General features: G+C 44.3%; 1 protein-coding gene across 4 annotated transcripts in view; it reads left to right on the top strand.

Annotated features, from left to right (window-relative positions):
• Positions 1-15,964, top strand: part of SF3A2 (splicing factor 3a subunit 2) — a 29,213-nt gene extending 13,249 nt beyond the window's left edge. For all 4 annotated transcript variants that reach the window (XM_072601480.1, XM_072601477.1, XM_072601478.1 and 1 more), the window contains exons 3-9: positions 7-78; positions 1,556-1,602; positions 5,748-5,857; positions 9,519-9,568; positions 9,896-10,036; positions 14,150-14,218; positions 14,789-15,964. In XM_072601480.1, coding sequence (XP_072457581.1) covers positions 7-78; positions 1,556-1,602; positions 5,748-5,857; positions 9,519-9,568; positions 9,896-10,036; positions 14,150-14,218; positions 14,789-15,817 — 1,518 coding nt within the window. In that variant the 3' untranslated portion in view covers positions 15,818-15,964. The remainder of the gene's footprint in view (positions 1-6; positions 79-1,555; positions 1,603-5,747; positions 5,858-9,518; positions 9,569-9,895; positions 10,037-14,149; positions 14,219-14,788) is intronic.
• The last annotated feature ends 3,081 nt before the right edge of the window (positions 15,965-19,045 follow it).

Below are 19,045 nucleotides of genomic sequence, written 5' to 3'. Positions count from 1 at the left end.
TTCTAGGATCCATACTTTATGAAGAACCATTTGGGTTCCTATGAATGCAAACTCTGCTTAACACTTCACAACAATGAGGTGAGTTATTTTTGCTTTGTGTTTTGAGTTTAAGGGTTTCCTTATCTGAGTCAGTGAGGTGCAGTGGCCAGATTGCTGGACTTGGAATCAGAAAGATTCATCTTCCAGAGTTCAAATCTGGCCTCAGACGCTAGCCACGTGACCCTGGGCAAGTCACTTATCCTTATTTGCCTCAGTTTCCTCATCTATAAAATGAACTGGAGAAAGAAATGGCAAACCATTCCAGTGTCTTTGCCAAGAAGACTCCAAGTGGGGCATGAAGAGTCAGGTACGACCGAAACGACTGAACGACAAAACAAATTGAGGGCAATAGTACCTGGAGTCCTGTGCTGCCTTTAACCTTTGTGAGTTTTTCCTGTGATCAGAAGTAGATGAGAATTCCTGGAGGGTCATGAAAAGGCAGCTTCTGAATCCTGGTGAAACCTGGCCAGACATTTCTCAAGGGCTCCATGTAAGAACATCATCTTCCTCATCCTTCTAGCTTGAGAAATTAAGAACAAATGTCCTACAACTCGTCTGCAAAGTGCACAGAGTATGGGTCACATTTCCAGGATTTACTGAAGTTAGCTAGCCATCATTTGTGAGCTAATTGATGGTACTTAGAAGCCTGTAAAGCATGAGGTGACATAAATAAAAACTGTTCCTCCCTCCTGCTAGACCCATTTAGTTCTAAGTGGAAAACTCAAAGCATCTTCCTTAAAAAACTTTACTAGAATTAGATAATCTGGTAGACAGCACAGTTGGTGTCCAAAATAAACTCAGCAGGTTAGAATAATAGATTGAAGCTAATAAAATGGAATGTAATAGGGTTAAATGTAAAGTCCTGTGCTTTGCTTCAGAAAATCAGTTGTACAGGTAAAGGATAGGAGGTGTGACTTCATAGTTTCATGTGGAGTTTTAGTGAGCTGATATTTTCATAAAGTTCAGTAATGCGTTTTGGCACCTAAAAAAGCTGATGTGGTTCTAGGCTGTATTTATAGCAAATTGATACCTATGAATGATGGTCATGTGGAGCCCTGTCCTCCCCAGAGTCTGTCTATGATATTGTATCCTGCTCTGGGCAGGGACCAGGTGGAGCAAAGGAGGGCATCCAAGATTAGGAGGAAGAAGACTGGATAACAGACCACAGATAGACTATATTAGTTAAAGGAACTAAAGACCCTTAGCTAGAAGAGGTGGGGGAATGGGAGGAGGGTGATAGTGCGCATAATCTTTCAATGTTGGAAAAGTTGTCAAGTGAAAAAGGAGTTAAATTTGTTCAGCTGGACCTTGGAGGGCTGACCTTTGTAGGACTGGTGAGTGGCATTTAAAAGGGTAGTAAGTTTCAGCCTATTGTAAGAAATCCATTTTAAGAGCTCTCCAATAAGATACCAGGTTCGTTACATGATTACTGAGATCCCATTCTCTTGGGTTTTCATTCTGTGGAACTTCTTATAATTTAACTTACCCTAATTTCTTTTGTATGTTTTTCCCCTAGGGAAGCTACTTAGCTCATACTCAAGGAAAAAAGCATCAAACAAATTTGTAAGTATTTAAAGTAAGAACCCTTAGGGAACTGATGTTGGATTATTGGTTACTGTACTTCTGCCCTGTCTTCCTTTTAGTCCTAACTAAAATGCCATCTCTTACAAGAAGCCTTTCCCAGTACCTCTTAATTCTGGTGCCTTCCCTCTTTTAATTAGTTCCTTTTTCTACTGGATATAAGTTGTTTGTAGTACGTATTGGTTTGCTGATTGCTTCATCTGTCAGACTGTTAGCTCCTCGAGGGCAGGGACTGTCTTCTGCCTCTTTTTGTATCCCCAGAGCTTTAGTAAGGTGTAAGCACTTAATAATGTTTACTGACTGGGTGATTTTCGCAATATCTCTTTCAGCCTGGTTATTTAGTATTCAGCGTGCTGTTATGAAACACACTCTGCTGTTATTTAAGGCATTGTTTGTTGGATTAAAGCTTTCATGGGGTCCTAGGAAAAAGACAAATAGCTACAGATAAACACAGCAGCAAAATCTTATTCTTGTGGTCAATATGAAAAAATGGAAAATTCATTGGAAATTAGACTCAGTTGGTCATATAACTAATAAGGTTTCTTCTTATTGGTCTAGAACAGGGACTCACAAACTATAGGACTGCTGAGAATAATTTTTACGTTTTTAAATAAAGTTTTATTGTAATTAAAAATGTAAAAAATATTCTTCATACAAAAACTGCCCTTAGGCAGTAGTTTGCTGACTCCCACTCTAAAAACAATCATTTGTCTTCAATAATGTCTCATGTCAAACAGTTTGTCTCAATCAATACATATATAAACAATGAGATGTCTGTTTGTACTCTTAATTTTGTGTGATCATTTTTTTGTTTTATTAAAAAATTTGTACATCCATTATAGATAATTGGAGAAAGTGAGGATAATAAAGACATAAGAAGACAAAAATGTTAATTGGCAGTGAAATAAATATCCATAGATGTAGCTTGAGTGACAAATTTCAAAATACTGGAGAAATACAAAAGCAACATTAAGCAATTTAGGTTAATATTTTTTAATAAATTCTTATTGATACATCTTATTTTTATATCACCTACAGTTCTCACAGTATCCCTTCCCCCTTTACCTCATCCCAGAGAGCAGTTTCTTAAAATAAAAAGGAAAAAAAGAGGAAGAAAAAAATTGAGCAAAACTTAACTGACTTATGGAAAAAGTTGTCTGGGGTTTTATGCTGGCTTTAGTTTTCCTGGTCCCTCGTGCTAAGGAGCCGGTGGCAGCAGTGGAGAGGTTGTTCATCTTAGATTTCTTCTTTGAGGTCAAGCCTGGTCATTAGATTTGCACAGCATTTCAGTTTTGTTCTTTCCAGTTACATTGTGCTCATCCTTGGACCTGTTTTCCTGGTTCTGCTTCCTTTACTTTGCATCAGTTTATGTTTTCCCGAGTTTCTCTTCTGTTCATCATAGTCATCATTCCTTACAACATAATGATTGTCCCTCATTCATGCAGCACAGTGTGGTTAGCTGTGTCCCAACTGATCATCCTCTTGTTCCCAGTTTTTTGTGCTGTTCAGTGCTTGGCATGGTGGCACATACATGGAAACAAAGGAGGTGCCCATGGACTAGCTGGGCAGGCTGTATGACATGGAGGAGGAAATTTTACTGTGCCTGGAGTTCAGAGAAGCATAGACTGACTTAGATGAATGGATGGAAAAGGAAATCAACAGAATCAGATTTACTTTTAAATGGTTACATCAGGTTGAGCCTGATGTGTTATGGAGCTGACATTTTTTTAAAAAGTCCTTTGGTTCTAGCCAAATTACAAAGAAATTTCTAAATAAAGCAGTAAATTCAAAAACAGCTTTTTAAAAAAGTGAAACTAAGATAAACTAAACCAGGCCAGACTGCTGATTTATATAAGTCAAAAGGGAAATGAAAGTTGTTATGAATCATCTTAAAGGATGAATTAGCATGTGCTTAGTGATCATATTAGTCAAATCCTTTTCACTAAGTTGCTTATGATTTGTCTAAATCTGGAAAAAAAATAAGCTGAAAATAAAGGTTTGTGTTTTTTTAAAAAACTAGGGTTTAAAGTTTTTAAAGTTATTGTCCTTACGTTATTTACTACAACAGTACCAAAGTCATAGTAATGAGCATTTAAAAATCATTTGAAGAGGTTTTAGTTAGTAAGCATTTATTAAGGGCTTCGTATGTGCCAGGGACTGTGATAAGTGCTGGGAGTGCAGAGGAAGACAAAACAGTCTCGGGTTTCCAGGGGCTCACATTCTTCTGAAGAACAACATGCAAACAACTAGGTCCAAACAAGATACATGCTCGGTAAATTGGAGGTGATCTGAGTGGAAAGGCCCTAGCATTCAGTGGGACCAGAAAGACCTTGACAAAAGGTATGGTTTTAACAGAGACGTGAGGGAGGCCAGAGAGCTCTGGAGGCCCAGGTGATGAGGTAGAAAATTCTAGGCATGGAAGAGAGCCAGCAGAAATGCAGGGAGTCACGAGGGTCTTGTGCAGGAGACAGGAACAAGGCCGTTGTCACTGGATGGAATTCCATATAAGGAGGCAGGAGCAAAGTGTAAGAAGACAAGAAAGGTAGGAGGGCCAGGGTATGAAGGGCTTTGAAGGGCTTTGAATGCCAAACAGATTTTATATTTTATCCTAGAGTTACTGGGGAGCCACTGGAGTTTGTTGAGTAGGGTATGACATGGTCACACCTGCACTTTAGGAAGACCATTTTGATAGCTGAGTAGATGTGGTGTGGGAGATGGCTTGTGGCCAGGTAGAGGATGATGAGGGCCTCTAGAGTGGTAGCAGTATCAGTAGAGAGCAGGGAGGCTTCATAAGGATGTGTTATAAGCATTAAATTGACAGGCCTTGGCAACATATTGGATATGAGGGCAAGAGGCAGTAGGAGTTAAAGATGACACCTAGATTGTGAGCTGGGGTGACATGGAGGACTATGAGACCCTTGACCAGTAACAGGGAAGTTAGGAAGAGGGGAGGACTTGGGAGTAAAGATAATGAGTTCAGTTTTGAACACATTGAGTTTAAAGTATCTGAAAAGATGTCCAGGGGGCAGTTTGAGATGTGGGACAAAAGGCCAGGATAGAGGTTAGGACTTGGTAAATAGATATGAGAATCATCTTCATAGAGTTGATAATTTAACTCGGTTTCATAGGAACTGAGATCACCAAGTGAAATAGTAGAGAGGGAGAGGAGATAAGGACCTAGGATAGAGCCTTGGAAGACACCCATGGGTGTTTCAAATGTTTCTGCTGCTACTACAGAAAGTTTGAGAACCATTGCTTGAAGGTATGTGTCAAAATGATGTTTGAAGCCAGCTGAGTCCATCATGTAGGTTGTTAAAGTCCTTGTCCCTCTACCCAAACTGTCCATGCCTCCACAAGCAGACAGACTGGTTGATAGGAATCGAAGCAGCAGGCAGTGTTGAATCACTTCTGTTTGCAAAGCCTTGGAGAAGGTCCCAGAGTTCAGAGTGGTCACAGTCAGGAGACTTCATTTTGATTGCCATAACTTAGGACTCTGAGGGTGAGGAAGGAGAATGGAATGTCTCAGAGGCGTCCATGACAATTTGAGAAGAAGACTCATGACCTTGCCACTGATTAGCTCTGTGACCTTGGAGAGGCACAGTGCCTCTCGCACAATGCCCACCTGTCCGGATTGCTGCTCTGTAAATGTGAGTGAGTGGTTGTTGCTATCCTTTATGGAGATGAAGATTTATACTTCTCAGAACTCTCACGACTCTTTCCCATGTGTTGGTGGTATGGTGGGAAGAGAGCTAGATGGGAAAACCTGGCTGTACTACTTGAGCACGTTATTGAATCTCTTTGGGCCTCAGTTTCTGATCCAGTGAAGGATTTGGGGCTAGATAACATCTGAACTTCTTTCCAGCTCTCAATTCAGTTCTTTCTTTGCATTCCATCCTCACCATACCCCACTGTAGGAGGCAAAACAAATTTGATTATTCTAGTTTCTAGGTGAAGTGAAATGAGATGCCCATGGATGATAAATTGCGGGGGGGGTCACAGAGCCAGACTAGAACCCAGGCCTACTAGTGCCTAGCCTAACGTCCTTTTTACTACAGTGAAGGAATTTCCCCTTAAGAAAACTTCAGAGACACAACAAGACACTAATTCTTTGTTGTGGTTGACTTTAGGGCTAGGAGAGCAGCAAAAGAAGCCAAGGAGGCCCCAGCCCAGCCAGCCCCAGAGAAAGTCAAAGTGGAAGTGAAGAAATTTGTGAAAATTGGCCGCCCGGGCTACAAAGGTATGTGAGTCGGGACTAGTCGGGACTCCCTCCAGCAGTACAGCAGGTGGCCTCCACGGCTGCTCTGGGAATTGTAAATAAACTTTTCAGCTACTGTAATCAGTGACCCTGAAACCCTCCCTGTACCTATAGAAAGACTGTTCATCTTTGGAATTCATACCAGGAATCCAGTCAACTCCCAAAAATCTCCTATCTGTTTCTATGGACCTTTCTGCCATACTTGATAACTGTGTCCCCCTCCTTTGTGAGGTGTTTGGAATTGTTGGCAGTGTGTCTAACCTGGTCATGTTTAATCCTGCCTTGTAAGGTTCCCTTTGGACAACAGGAATGCTTCTGAGGGGAAAAGTGTTCTGTTCCTTTTTCTTTAAAATGAGTGTTTTGCCAACCATCCCAGGCTAATGAAAGGCACTGGAGTAACAAGCCTTAATACGCTTCCCCCTTCTCTGCCTATCTTGTCAGGGATTTTTACCTTCTAGCACTGGATGCCCAGGCCCCCATAATAGCATGCCATTTGATATTACTGCCTACATTTTCCCAAAGGACTTCACTCAGTGTAGAAGTAGTGAACTTTCTCTAGATCCAGCACAGAAATCTGGGGTTTCTTTTTTGCATCCTCCTCTCCCTCTCTTTTTTAAATTGTTGTTTATCTCAGAAAGTTGTTCCCTGGGGATGTCCTATAGATAATCTGGGCTGCTTTATGGAGCCAGTAGCCAAAAGCCAGAAGCCCTTCAAACAAGCAGCCCCTTAACCTCTTTCGTTAACCCAGAAACTCTCTTAACAGTGGAGTCATTTTCACCTTCTCTTAAACAAGCCTGATCTAAAGCCTGGCCCACAAAGCCAAGAAGCGTGGAGTAATTGCTCATATTTATTGAGGGCTCTTGACTTTGTGGCAGCATTTCTTATTCTCCTTGCACGAGACTGCTCTTATGTTTTGATTGATTTTATTGTCATTTTTAGAAATAGGTTCACACCAGCAAACAGTTATCGAACACCCCCATTGTGCAGAGCACTGTGGTGAGGAAGGGATAAGACAAACACAGATAACTCTAATACACAGGATTACATTGGCTTTAGAGAGGTACACAGTGGTGAGTTTTTACTATGAGGAGTCTTGGAAAGTTTCATGGGAGAGGTAGCATTTTAATTGGACTTCAGATCATGGGTAGAAATTCAGCAAGATGGTAGGGGAAGGAGGACAGTCCAAGCACTAAGGATGGCACAAGTAATGGCAGGAAAAGTGCCAACATTTGAGGAGCAGAATACAGGGCTGTGAAGTTGACCTGAGACTGGACTATCCAGTTGTAATGAGGGTCTTAAATAATGCTTTGTAAAGGAGTTTTAGCTTTCCTTGTTAGGCACTAGGGAGCCACAAACAGTGTTTGAGCAGAGGAGTAACATGACCAGAGAGATGTTTAAGAAGGACTGTTGTATCACTCTCATTTCTCTTCCCAATTTTTCCTCTACTTCTCTTACTTGATTTTCAAAATCCTTTTTGAGCTTCTCCATGGCCTGAGACCAGTTTATATTTTTCTCAGAGACTTCAAATGTAGGAGCTTTGACTTTGTTGTCTTCTTCTGAGTGTGTGTTTTGATATTCCTTGTCACCACAGTAACTTTGTATGGTTGGAGTTTTTTCTGTTGCTTATGTTCCTGGGCTATGACTTGACTTTTAACTCTTTGTTAAAGTAGGGCTTGGCTTTATCCCAAGCTGCAGAGGTTATGTGCAGCTATTTTCAGAGATGCTTCCAGGGGCCTGTAAGGTTTTGGGTTTTTTAAGGTGGTATAATCAAAGGAGAAGTATTTACTCCTCTCCTGGCCTGTGCTCTGGTCTGTGAGTGATCACAAGCACTCTTTTCTGCCATGGGACTGCCACCTAGGACTATGATCCAGATCTGAGTACAGGCAAAGCAGCAACAGTCCTGTCTCAGTGCTAGGAAAAAGACCCCTGTAATCTTCTGACCAGTTGTGGGTTGAGGGCTCTGGATGCAGCTGCTGCCAGTGCTGATACAATGGCTTCCAAGGCCTGCTCCTGGCTTACTGGGGCTAGGGCTGTGCTCCACTCTCACCCAGGTACAACAGCCCTTTCCTGTCAACCTTCTAAGTTGTCTTTGGCATCTGTGGGCTGAGAGGTCAGGAAACTGCCACTGCTGCCAGTGATTCAAGGGCCCCATGGTCTGCTCTAGGTTTGCTGGGGCTAGGTTTTTGCCAGAATGGTTTTCACTGGACTGTGCTCCTCTCACCCTGGTGCAGCAGACCTTTCCTGTAAACCTTCCAGGTTGTCTTGGGCTGGAAATTTGTTTCACCATCTTTTTTGTGGGTTCTGCTGTTCTAGAATTTGTTCAGAGCCACTTTTTACAGGTATTTGAAGGGGCTTGGGGGAGAGCTCAGGTGAGTCCCTGCCTTCACTATGCCATCTTGGCTCCACCTCCCTCAAGAGGAATGATTGTAGGGAAGACATGGAAAGACTTGTGTTAGGAGAAGACTGGTGTAGCAACACAAGCTTTTGATGCCCTGTTTTATATGTCTTGTGTCTTCACTGGCACTTCACGTACCCTTAATGTTGAGTAAATGAAGGGTTTGTATAATCACCCTACTAGGCCTTTTAGAGTGGTCGCACTTCTCAGCAGCTTTTCGGGAATAGGATCAGAGGGTTATAAGCTTAGAACTGGAAAGAACGACAGAGGCCACGTGGTGCAAGGCTCTCATTTTACAGAGAAGATTCTGAGGCCCAGCAAGGTGAAATAGTCTAAGGTCCCCCAGATAGCAAAGAGCAGAGCCAGGATTTGAATTTGGATCTTCTTGACTGGAGGGCCTTTGATCTTTCCACTACACTACGCTGTCTTTTATATGTAGTACAAAGTGAAGTATACTTATAGTAAATATTATTGTTTTGTCTACTTTTAACATATAGGGGACACGTTTAAATTTGACTTTTTTTGTATTTAGAATATAATTTAAAAAATTTTTCAATTAACAAAATTCTTCTTTCCTCCATTTCTTCCCCTACCATTGGGAAAAAAACTTAAGGGTGAAAAATCCTTGTAACATATGCATAGGCAAGCAAAATTAATTCCCCCATTGATCGTTCCCCAAAAATCTATGATTCAGTCTGCACCCTGGGTCCTTCATCATGGATCAGAGGACAACTTCTTTCAGAGAATCCAGCATCTGCTTTATCTGCTTTTATCAGCCTGTGCTTGATGGTCATCCCCATTCAAACAGGTAGCCTGTATTCAATCTTACCTACTCTTTTTTGTCCTGCATGTGAAATGGCACATAAATGTGCCAATCTCCACAGGGGACACTCTAAGTCTGTGAGAAGCAGGTGTTTGAATTTCTGGAGTAATGCATATAGCTTGGTGCTATCTGGCTCTACAAGTGTGAGACATAGAGGCATCCTGCCTGGCAGCAATGCCCCCATTATTCAGCAGGAACCGCTCCACTTTCTATAGTGTGTTTCATTAGTCTAGTGCTAGACACTGTAGAGAACATAGAAGAAGATGCTGCTCTTGCCCTGGCTTCTTATGGTCTGTGCAGGAAGATAGTATAGAACATGCTGTGAGTGGTATAACCCAGAGAAGAGGGAGGTTGGGGTGGGCTTTGTGAAAAAGGCGAGATCTAGGCTTCATTAGAATGAACAACTACTTCTTTGTCTCTGTCAGTGACCAAGCAGCGGGACACAGAGATGGGCCAGCAGAGTCTCCTCTTCCAGGTAAGGAGATCACCTCTCCACACCCCACCACCCTTTGTGAATGATCATGTTCCCTAGTTGTGAGTTCTCAGAAGATAGGTCTCTTTTCTTAAAGAACTCTGATTGGTCCACATGTGATCAGGGTTCATAAAAGGCTAAGGGAACATTCCTGATCCACATCTCTGTGTTATACTGAATGTTCTCATTTCCCAGGCACCCCCCCTTAATAGGAAGTTGTCCAAGAAAAATGAAGCTGCTGTTGATGCCTTTTATGTCTTCACCTCTTCTCTTCCTCCTGCTTCGTTAACCATGTAGTATTTAGTTGTGCTCTTTGGCCTTTCACTGTAGATTGACTATCCTGAGATCGCTGAGAGCATCATGCCCCGCCACCGGTTCATGTCTGCGTATGAGCAGAGAATTGAGCCCCCGGACAGACGCTGGCAGTATCTTTTGATGGCAGCTGAGCCCTATGAAACCATTGCTTTCAAGGTAATGTAAGAAAGAGCTGAGAGGTTGGGCTTCTTTCCCCTTCACCCTCTCAACCTTGTGCTTCCCACCAAGTCGCTATGTCCTTCCTCTAGAATGGCTTCTCCAGTGTTTATTGAGCCTACTGTCCCCCTAACACTGTTATGGGGCTGTAGATGGAAGGCAGGGGCAGGTGCTCTATAAATCTGATGATCATAAGCGAGAGTATTTATCCCTGCTCTCAAAAACGTAATCTACTTGAGGATACCAGCAATATAAGAGAAAATGCTGTAAGACAGCAGAAGAACAGTAGATTTAAAACCAGACATTATCCCTTACACTTGTATTTTCTTCCAGTCTTTGGTAATTCCAGACCTATCCATCCAGCCCAAGTCTTCTGAGCTCCAGTCCCCCATCCCCATCTGCCTGTTATACATCTTAAACTAGATATCCCATAACCATCCTTAACTCAACATACCCAAAGCAGAACCCATTATCTTTCCCTCCAATCCTCCTCGTTTCTATCCTCATCCATTCTGATGAGAGATCCACCCTCCTCACAGTCACCCTGTTTCATAACTTCCGTGTTATCTTAGATGTCTCCCTCTCACCCTCCAATCTGTTGGCATTGTCCTTTCTACCTTCACCGCATCTCTCCTATGTGTCCCTCTCTTTCCTTTGTACTGACTGACCTTATCCCTAGAACGCTGGCCCCCTCATAAGCCTTAGTTCAAATACCTCCTGCCAGAGGCCTTTCCTCGGCCCCTCTGCTGGTAGGACCTTTCCCCCTAAGATCACCTTTCATATATTCTGTACCTATCTTCTCTGTATCTGTTTATTGACATACTGTGTTGTTTCCCCCTTCTCCACTTCTAACTTGCATTATACTGCAGGTCCCTTGAAGGCAAGAACTGTTTTTGCCCTTCTTTTTATCTCTAGAGTTTAACTCCTTGCCCTTCAGATAGTGGGTGCTTAGCAAGGGCTGGCAGATCACTGTGGAGGGGCCTTCTTCTGGCCGAGGCCAGCCACTAGATGTGCCCTTGATCCCTTCTCCTCCACATTGTCCCCTCCCTCAACCCATTTGTAATCACTGGTTTCTTCCCTGCTATCTTCAGACATGCCTGAGTCGCTGTCATTCATTCTTAAAACTTGGCTAGAGCCATCATCCCCTCAGGCTTGTCCTTTATCTCTCCTTCCTTTTGCTGATGTGACCCTAGGAAAAGCAGTCTGTGCTCCCTGCCTCCATCTCCTCTTCTCTCACTCCTCAGATCCCACCCCCCACCCCTGAGGCTCTCCTCAGCCCTCCCTCCATGCCCCTCCCCGGACCCAACCCACTGTTGCACTTGCATAGTTGAATCTCATCTCTGAAACCAACCACTCTCCAAAGTAACACCGTGACCACTCTTGATTCTCCTTCTCCATCTTTTCCTGAATCTTCTTTGCTGGCACACTATTCACAACAGGCCGCTTCTCTCCTCTGCACTGTGTTGGTGACTTCAGCAGCTGGTTTGGTTGCCTTCTCTAGTGAGGTGACATGTGGATCTTTGTAGCCAGTCTCTCTCTGCTGAGCTTTGCAGAGTCCTACAGCATCTCTGTGTACTTACTGGACATTTCAAACTATATTGTGAAAACATCTCTTGAACTTAGTGTGTCTGAACAGAACAATTTATCTTTCCTCTATACCCACCCTTCTTAGCCTCCTGGTTTCTGCAGCAGCACCACCTTACTGTGATCTGCAACTCCTCACCCCACAGCCAGTCAGTTACCAAATCTTGCCATTCCTACCTCCGCAGCGTTCATGCATTCGGCTCATGCAGCCACCACCTTACCTCCCCCTTCAGGACTTTCCTCCCTCTTACCAGGATCAGAGAAACATTCTGCTTGGTCTCCCTTCCCACGCCTCCATACAGCTGTTGAAATGGTTCTTTTTAAGCAGAGGTCTGACTCCATCACTCCCATGGTCAGTAAATTGCAGTGCCTCCCACTGCTTTTAGGGTCACCTGTGAACTCTCTTTGGTTTGCAAAGCCCTTTACCACTTGACCCCAGCCCATCTTTCTAGCCTCAATATACATTATTCACCCTTTCACACTGTGGTCTTTCCGCCATGGCCTTTTCTCTGTTCCTCATGCACTTACACAGCACTCCTCTCTGTGTCTTGGTCCAAGCATCCCTTATGTCTAGGATGCTCTCTCAGCTCAGTCCCTCACCTCACATACAGTCTTTCCTGGTCCTCTTCTCTGAATGGGTAAGTGGTGCAGTGGATAGAGCACTGGGCCTGGAGTCAAGAAGACCTGGGTTCAAATCCAAATTTAGACACTTCCCAGCTCTGTGACCCTGGGCAAATCACTTCACCTTGTTTGCCTCAGATCCTCATCTGTAAAATGAGCTGGAAAAGGACATGGCAAACCAAACGGGGTCAGGGAGAGTCAGATATGACTGAAAAAGTCCAAACAATAACAACTCCTTGCGGCTTGTGCTCTCCTTTGCAAGCTGCCTTGTGTTTAACTGCTATATGTTGTGTTCATTTTGTGTATACACACACTGTCTCTCCTGAGACAGTTTCTTAAAAGTAAGGATTATTCCATTTTGGTATTTGTAGCCCTGGCTACATAGCATAGCTGGATCTCATCTCTGAAACCTGAAATCTAGAACATTTTCTGCCATGTACCTGGCACTTAATAAATGCTTAATAATCAGTTGGGGCAGCTAGGTGATGCAGTGGATAGAGCACCAGTGTAGGAGCCAGGAGGACTTGAGTTCAAATCTCACCTCAGACACTTGACACTCACTAGTTGTGTGACCTTGGGCAAGTCACTTAACCGTAATTACCTCATCCTGGGTCATCTCTAGTCATCCTGATGAATATCTGGTCAGTAGATTCAGATGGCTTCGGAGGAGAAGTGAGGCTGGTGACCTGCATAGCCCTCCCTCACGCAAAATAAAGTCAAGTGCAAGTTATGTCATTATTTCTCTGATGGCATGGTCTTCTTCGGCAACGAAGAATGAACACACAAAGTAATCAATTAGTGGAACCTTCTAATCTTACAGATGAAGAAAATGAGGGTCAGAAGGTGATTTGTACAGGGATACCCAGGAAGTCAGGGCAGAACCAGGAGCTGAACCATTGCTGGCACCTCTAATTGCACATTGAACACTTTCCCCACTATGCCACACTTGTTTGTAGCCAAGATCTGATTGTGTGCTACAGACATTAAGTGTAATAGGAGTTAGACAATGGCAGGCTGGAAGGGAGGCTTCTTGGAATGGCTTGATCTGGAATTTGGAGAATGGGTAGGATTTGACTGGGCAGAGGGGAGTGGTGTGGTCATCTCCAGTCTGGAGAACAAGTGAGTGGAAGCCAGAAAGAAGAAGGTACGCTTATCTTGCCCGCCATGGAGAGTAATGGGAGACGTAGTAGTTAAACTAACGCAGGGCCAGACTGTGACAGTTAGGACAGGCATGCCTGTGTAGAGAATTTTGAAATCCTCACTCTGGGCTTCCCCATGCCTGCCTCTCCAGGCATTCTAGTATACTTCCTGCTAATTCTTGTCCTAAGAAAAGTGGCCTTGTGTGGGAGTGGAGGAGTTGAGTAGCAGGGGCAGTTGCTTTTCCCCATCTGGGCAGGCACTAAGCAACTGGGTTCCTCCTGATCTAAACATAGATCTGGAGACAATACCCACAAGATGAATTTTTAGCCTTCAGAACTTTCAGACTGCACATGGAATTTCTTTCCCAGTATGGGCCAGAAGTGACTTTGGACAAATCAACATGTTGTCTTTCCCCATCAGTATAACATTAGAAGATCTCTAAGATTGCTTTTGGCTCTTAAGTATTTTCATCCGAAATCTTTGAGCCAAAAGCAACTCCTGGTCTATTAATGGTCTGAACCAGAGATCTTCAGACATTGGGCTCCTTGGGGGGATGTTACTGGATCTGTGCATTGCACTAGTATGGTCTCAAAAGATACCGAACCCTCATAAACTGTACCATCACCACTCCCCTTCCCCTGCTCTGCCTCACCCCTTTCCTCCCCATTTTTAACATCTTACTATCAGCATGCCTGGAAGGGGTAGAAGCAGAAATCTAAGAGGTTATCGCTCCAGCTATCCCTATCTGATCTCTTCCTTTCTGCTCAGGTGCCAAGTAGAGAGATTGACAAGGCGGAGGGGAAGTTTTGGACCCACTGGAACCGAGAAACCAAGCAGGTAAATCAGTAATTTCTTGCCTTTAAGATGAGGGAATTGACCTAGATAATTATTTGAGATCTTCTCTAGCTCTGAACTTTTCTAATTTGGGAGTCCCTGAACCACTGGTGAGCTAGTAACTTCACAGACTAGGGGAGTGGTTATAGGTGGATTGTACCCCAGGGGTACCTGGGCATTACCAAATCAGAGCTGCTTTTTATCCTGTGATTAAATGTTAACTTGTTGAGAGTGGAGGCTTCTCTGGCTAAGATTCCGACTCAGCCCCAAGTTTCCTTCTCTGTCTGTACCCACCTTGAGCTGGAGATCTCACTTGGCCCGAAGTTCACCAGCTAAGGTCCTTGTTGGGAAGCTCTCTGCTCTCGCCTGTGCAGCTGAGGCAGGAGACCGAGGGACTGGGTCACAGGTGGGTTAAGGTCAGAGCCTGTCCTGGTATCACAGAGCAAGGGGAGGTAAGGGGAGGAAGCAACCCCAAACCAAGTTTCTTGAAGTTCCCTGGTCTGGGAGGAGAATCAACTTGGGGTCCCTGTGGGCTCTCAGAAGATTGACTTCTTCATCTCTCTTTTCTTTTAGTTTTTTCTCCAGTTCCATTTTAAGATGGAGAAGCCTCCTGCTCCTCCAGCCCTCCCGGCTGGGCCTCCTGGAGTGAAGCGGCCCCCACCCCCACTGATGAATGGTTTGCCTCCTCGACCACCTTTGCCAGAGTCCTTGCCACCACCACCACCAGGTGGCTTGCCTTTGCCACCCATGCCTCCCAGTGGGCCTGCACCCCCAGGCCCTCCTGGGCCTCCTCAGATGCCCCCTCCTGCACCTGGAGTTCATCCTCCTGCTCCTGGGGTTCACCCTCCAGCTCCCGGGGTTCACCCCCCAGCTCCTGGAGTTCATCCTCCAGCTCCTGGGGTACACCCTCCTGCTCCTGGGGTACACCCTCCTGCTCCTGGAGTGCATCCTCCAGCTCCTGGGGTACATCCCCCAGCTCCAGGGGTACATCCCCCAGCACCTGGGGTGCATCCCCCAGCTCCAGGAGTACACCCTCCAGCACCTGGGGTGCATCCCCCAGCTCCAGGAGTACATCCTCCAGCACCTGGGGTTCATCCTCAGGCTCCAGGGGTTCACCCTCCAGCACCTGGGGTTCATCCTCAGGCTCCAGGAGTACATCCTCAAGCACCTGGGGTTCATCCTCAGGCTCCAGGAGTACATCCTCAAGCACCTGGGGTTCATCCTCAGGCTCCAGGGGTACACCCCCAAGCACCTGGAGTTCATCCCCAAGCTCCTGGGGTTCACCCACAAGCTCCTGGGGTACACCCACAAGCACCTGGGGTTCATCCACAAGCACCTGGGGTTCACCCACAAGCTCCTGGGGTACACCCACAAGCACCTGGGGTACACCCACAAGCACCTGGGGTTCATCCCCAGGCTCCAGGGGTTCATCCTCAGGCTCCAGGGGTTCATCCTCAAGCTCCAGGGGTTCACCCCCAAGCCCCAGGGGTACATCCCCCAAACCCAGGAGTACATCCCCCAACTCCTATGCCCCCAATGTTACGACCCCCTCTTCCCTCGGAAGGACCTGGAAACATTCCTCCTCCTCCACCAACCAACTGAAAAGCTTTTCCTCTTCTCCTACCAAGTTGATTTTTATTTACATTGCATCATTCCCTGAAAGACAAGTTTTAGTGTTTTTTTTTGTACAGAGGTTTGAACTCTGTCCTCAAAGTTGATTAAATAGATTTCTACCTTGTTTACATTGAATGGATTAATGTGGAATAGTCTCATTAAGTCCCAATAAGAAGTCACTTGGAAGTAACCAGCCTCTTTACTCCTTTTCCCTAGTTACTCTGTATATGGGATCTGGGAAGAAAATTGCTGATTGCTTGATGACTAACTTGTACAGATGTTCCTAAGAAACATGTTGGGTTGGGGTTCAGCCCTTGTCCTTTGACTTGTTTGAGTGTATGGGCTCTGACACCCTCCCGAGGCTTAGCAATAGTTCTGTTCAGCAGACATGGCCATGATCTCCCCAGAACTGGACTCTGAGCACACTTCTCTTTAATGTTGAGTTTGTCACAGCAGATCTGAATCCTATATTTAATAGGCATAGGTTCCCAACTCTAGACCATTTCTCAAACCTTGGGGGAAGGAGGTGGGTTTGTGTCTCTGAAAATATCGATTAGGGCCCTAGTTTAGACTGCGGACGTTCAGTGCCCGGTAAGGCCAGTTTTTAGGAGTCACTTTGTATTCCTGTGGCATTGTCAGTTTGATCTTGATACTAATGAAACCAAGGTCATACAGTCATTCCAAGTACTCAACCCCAACCCCAGGCAGGCATTTCACAAACTTATGCCCAGGTAACCTGGTATGTGGGCGACTTACTCCAACTCCCTCCCCATCCAACTGCCACAAGCTCATGTTCTACAGAGAAAAACAAGGGATTCCACTTCCTCATCTCTCCCCTGCCTCCAGCCTAGACTTAAGAGTTCTGCCATTCCATTTCTCTGTGCAGTTATATGTGGGTGGTAAGTTTCTTTCAAAGAACATTGACTACATATGGTATGACCAGCCTTGTATTAGGTACCATGGGGAAATACAGGAGGAGACAGTCCCTCCTCTTAAAGAAGTTAGTTGGGAAAGCAAGATACATACACAACAATTAGGAAGTGACGTTGGACCCTGACTGGTGTTTGGTCACAGCTTTGTCAGGAGTTGGAAGGAGCTTCAAAGGTTGCTGGCCGGTATCTGACCAGGAATCCCTTTTATAATGTTCTGAAGAAGTACCTAAGACTCTCAAGGAGTAGTTGTATCAGCTCTGCTTGAAGACCTTCAATAAGAAATGCTTTGACACCTATAGCAGCCGACTTCATTTTAGGACATGTCTAATGATTGTTTTAGAGGACCCGAGATCTGCCTGTCTGCCACACTGCTAGTTCTGCTCTGTCTTCACCCAGTCTGTAGCAGTGAAATTGATTTTTTTCAACCCAAGTGTAAAAATTTACTTTCATCACTATTAAATTTCAGTTTACTCAGTTGTTCCAGAATTCCATCTCACTCAAATTGGCCCTTCCTTCTGACCCATCAAGGTCTTTTTTTTGCTGATTCTCATCCATCATGTTCCCTAAAATGTTGAACAGCATAAGATCTGACCTTCCACTAGAATATTTTCACTTCCAGCCATTAGCGATTATTGTTTGAGTAGGTCATTCTAAGTTTACCTAAGTATAAATACTGTCATTTAACTTCTGCCTTTCCATCTTGTCCATGAAGACAGCATGAGTGCCTTTATCAAATACTTTGCTGAAATCTAAGTAGGCTATACCTACTGTATAGTTCCCCGGTCTACTAAACTAGTTGATGTTCAGTTATACCTGACTATGATCCAGTTTGGAGTTTTCTTGGCAAAGACACTGGAGTGGTTCACCACTTTCTTCTCCAGTATTTTACCTATGAGGAAATGAAGCAAATAGGATTAAGTGACTTGCCCAGGTTCACACAGCTCGTAAGTGTCTGAAGCCAGATTTGAACTCAGGAAGATGAGTTTTCCTGACTCCAGGTCTGGTGCTCTCTGCACTGTGTTGCCTAACTGCCCTTCCAGTCTAAAGCCTGCTCTGAAAAAATTATTTGTCTTCATTTGCCCAAATTCATCACACGACTGTTTCCACCTACATACAGGCACAGAAAAAGAAGAATGCCTATCAAGCTATAAATCTCCCTTCCATAAGGTTTCATTTCTTTTCAAAGTTATGTAATAAACTCAACAGTTCCAAAGTTGTTCTGCTTATCTGACCTTTTCCTGTTCTCTGCACATTTTTAAAATGTTGCAATGGCCCTCTTTTATTTCCTCTTTTCTTTTTTATATCACCCTCACTAGTCCCTCCTTCCCAAACCCGCTCACCAAGAGGCATAGTTAGGCAGAACAAACCCATGCAGTGGGGACATGACCCATTTCTGAAGCCATGTTGGTTCTTAGTAATCAGTGCTTCCCTGAGAAACCATCTTAATATGCTCCAGAACATTAGCAGGAGTAAAAATTAGGTTTGCTGATTTTACCCTTTGAAAATTAAGATGTCTTGCCATAGTACTTTTTGTTCCCCAGGATCTTATAATCACTGACAGTGACTCAGCTGTCGTATCTGCCTTTTTTAATATTCTATGTGTAGGCAGTTTTGGTGGCAAATTGAGTTCCCCACATGTCCCTATCAGTAACTTCAAGCATCTTTTTGTTTTGTTTATGGGGTTGGTTGTTGTGTGCAGTGGCTAGAGCACTGGGCCTAGAGTGAGGAAGACCTGAGTTCAGATTTTACTTCAGACAACTTAGTAGTTTTGTGATGCAAGGCAGGTCACTTAACTTGTTTGCCTCAGTTTCCTCATCTATAAAATGGGAAAAATAGTACCTCATCCCGGTGTTTTAAGGATTAAATAGTCCTTTAAAGTACTTAGCATAATGCCTCATACAGAGGAAGGGCTATATTAATGTTAACAATTATTCATCCTTACTGGAACCATTTATTGTAGTCAAGAATCTCATGCTTGAGAGCTTCCATTCTTGAGCTGATTCCCCCTTGCAATCAATCGTACCATCAGATCCTACCTGTCCTTTCCCTCAACTCTTTGAAATTTGATGTACCACCTAAAATGCCTGTCAGAGTGACGTGCACTTAGAGGTTGCACCCTCTCGCCCCTTTTCACAAGTTCAGTGACCAAGTGGTCATTGGCCCTCAGAGTTCTTGTCATTTCTATTTTAGAAACAAACCCTGCCTTGTTAGAATAAGGTGCAGAACAGCAGTTATCTCCCAGAATTGTGCCTGCCACCTTCTGAAGGATGAAATGGTCCCAATT

This window comes from Notamacropus eugenii, chromosome 4 (assembly GCF_028372415.1).
Source record: "Notamacropus eugenii isolate mMacEug1 chromosome 4, mMacEug1.pri_v2, whole genome shotgun sequence".
In the NCBI taxonomy this organism is placed as follows: domain Eukaryota; kingdom Metazoa; phylum Chordata; class Mammalia; order Diprotodontia; family Macropodidae; genus Notamacropus; species Notamacropus eugenii.
This window is presented reverse-complemented; position numbering and strand designations above follow the sequence as displayed.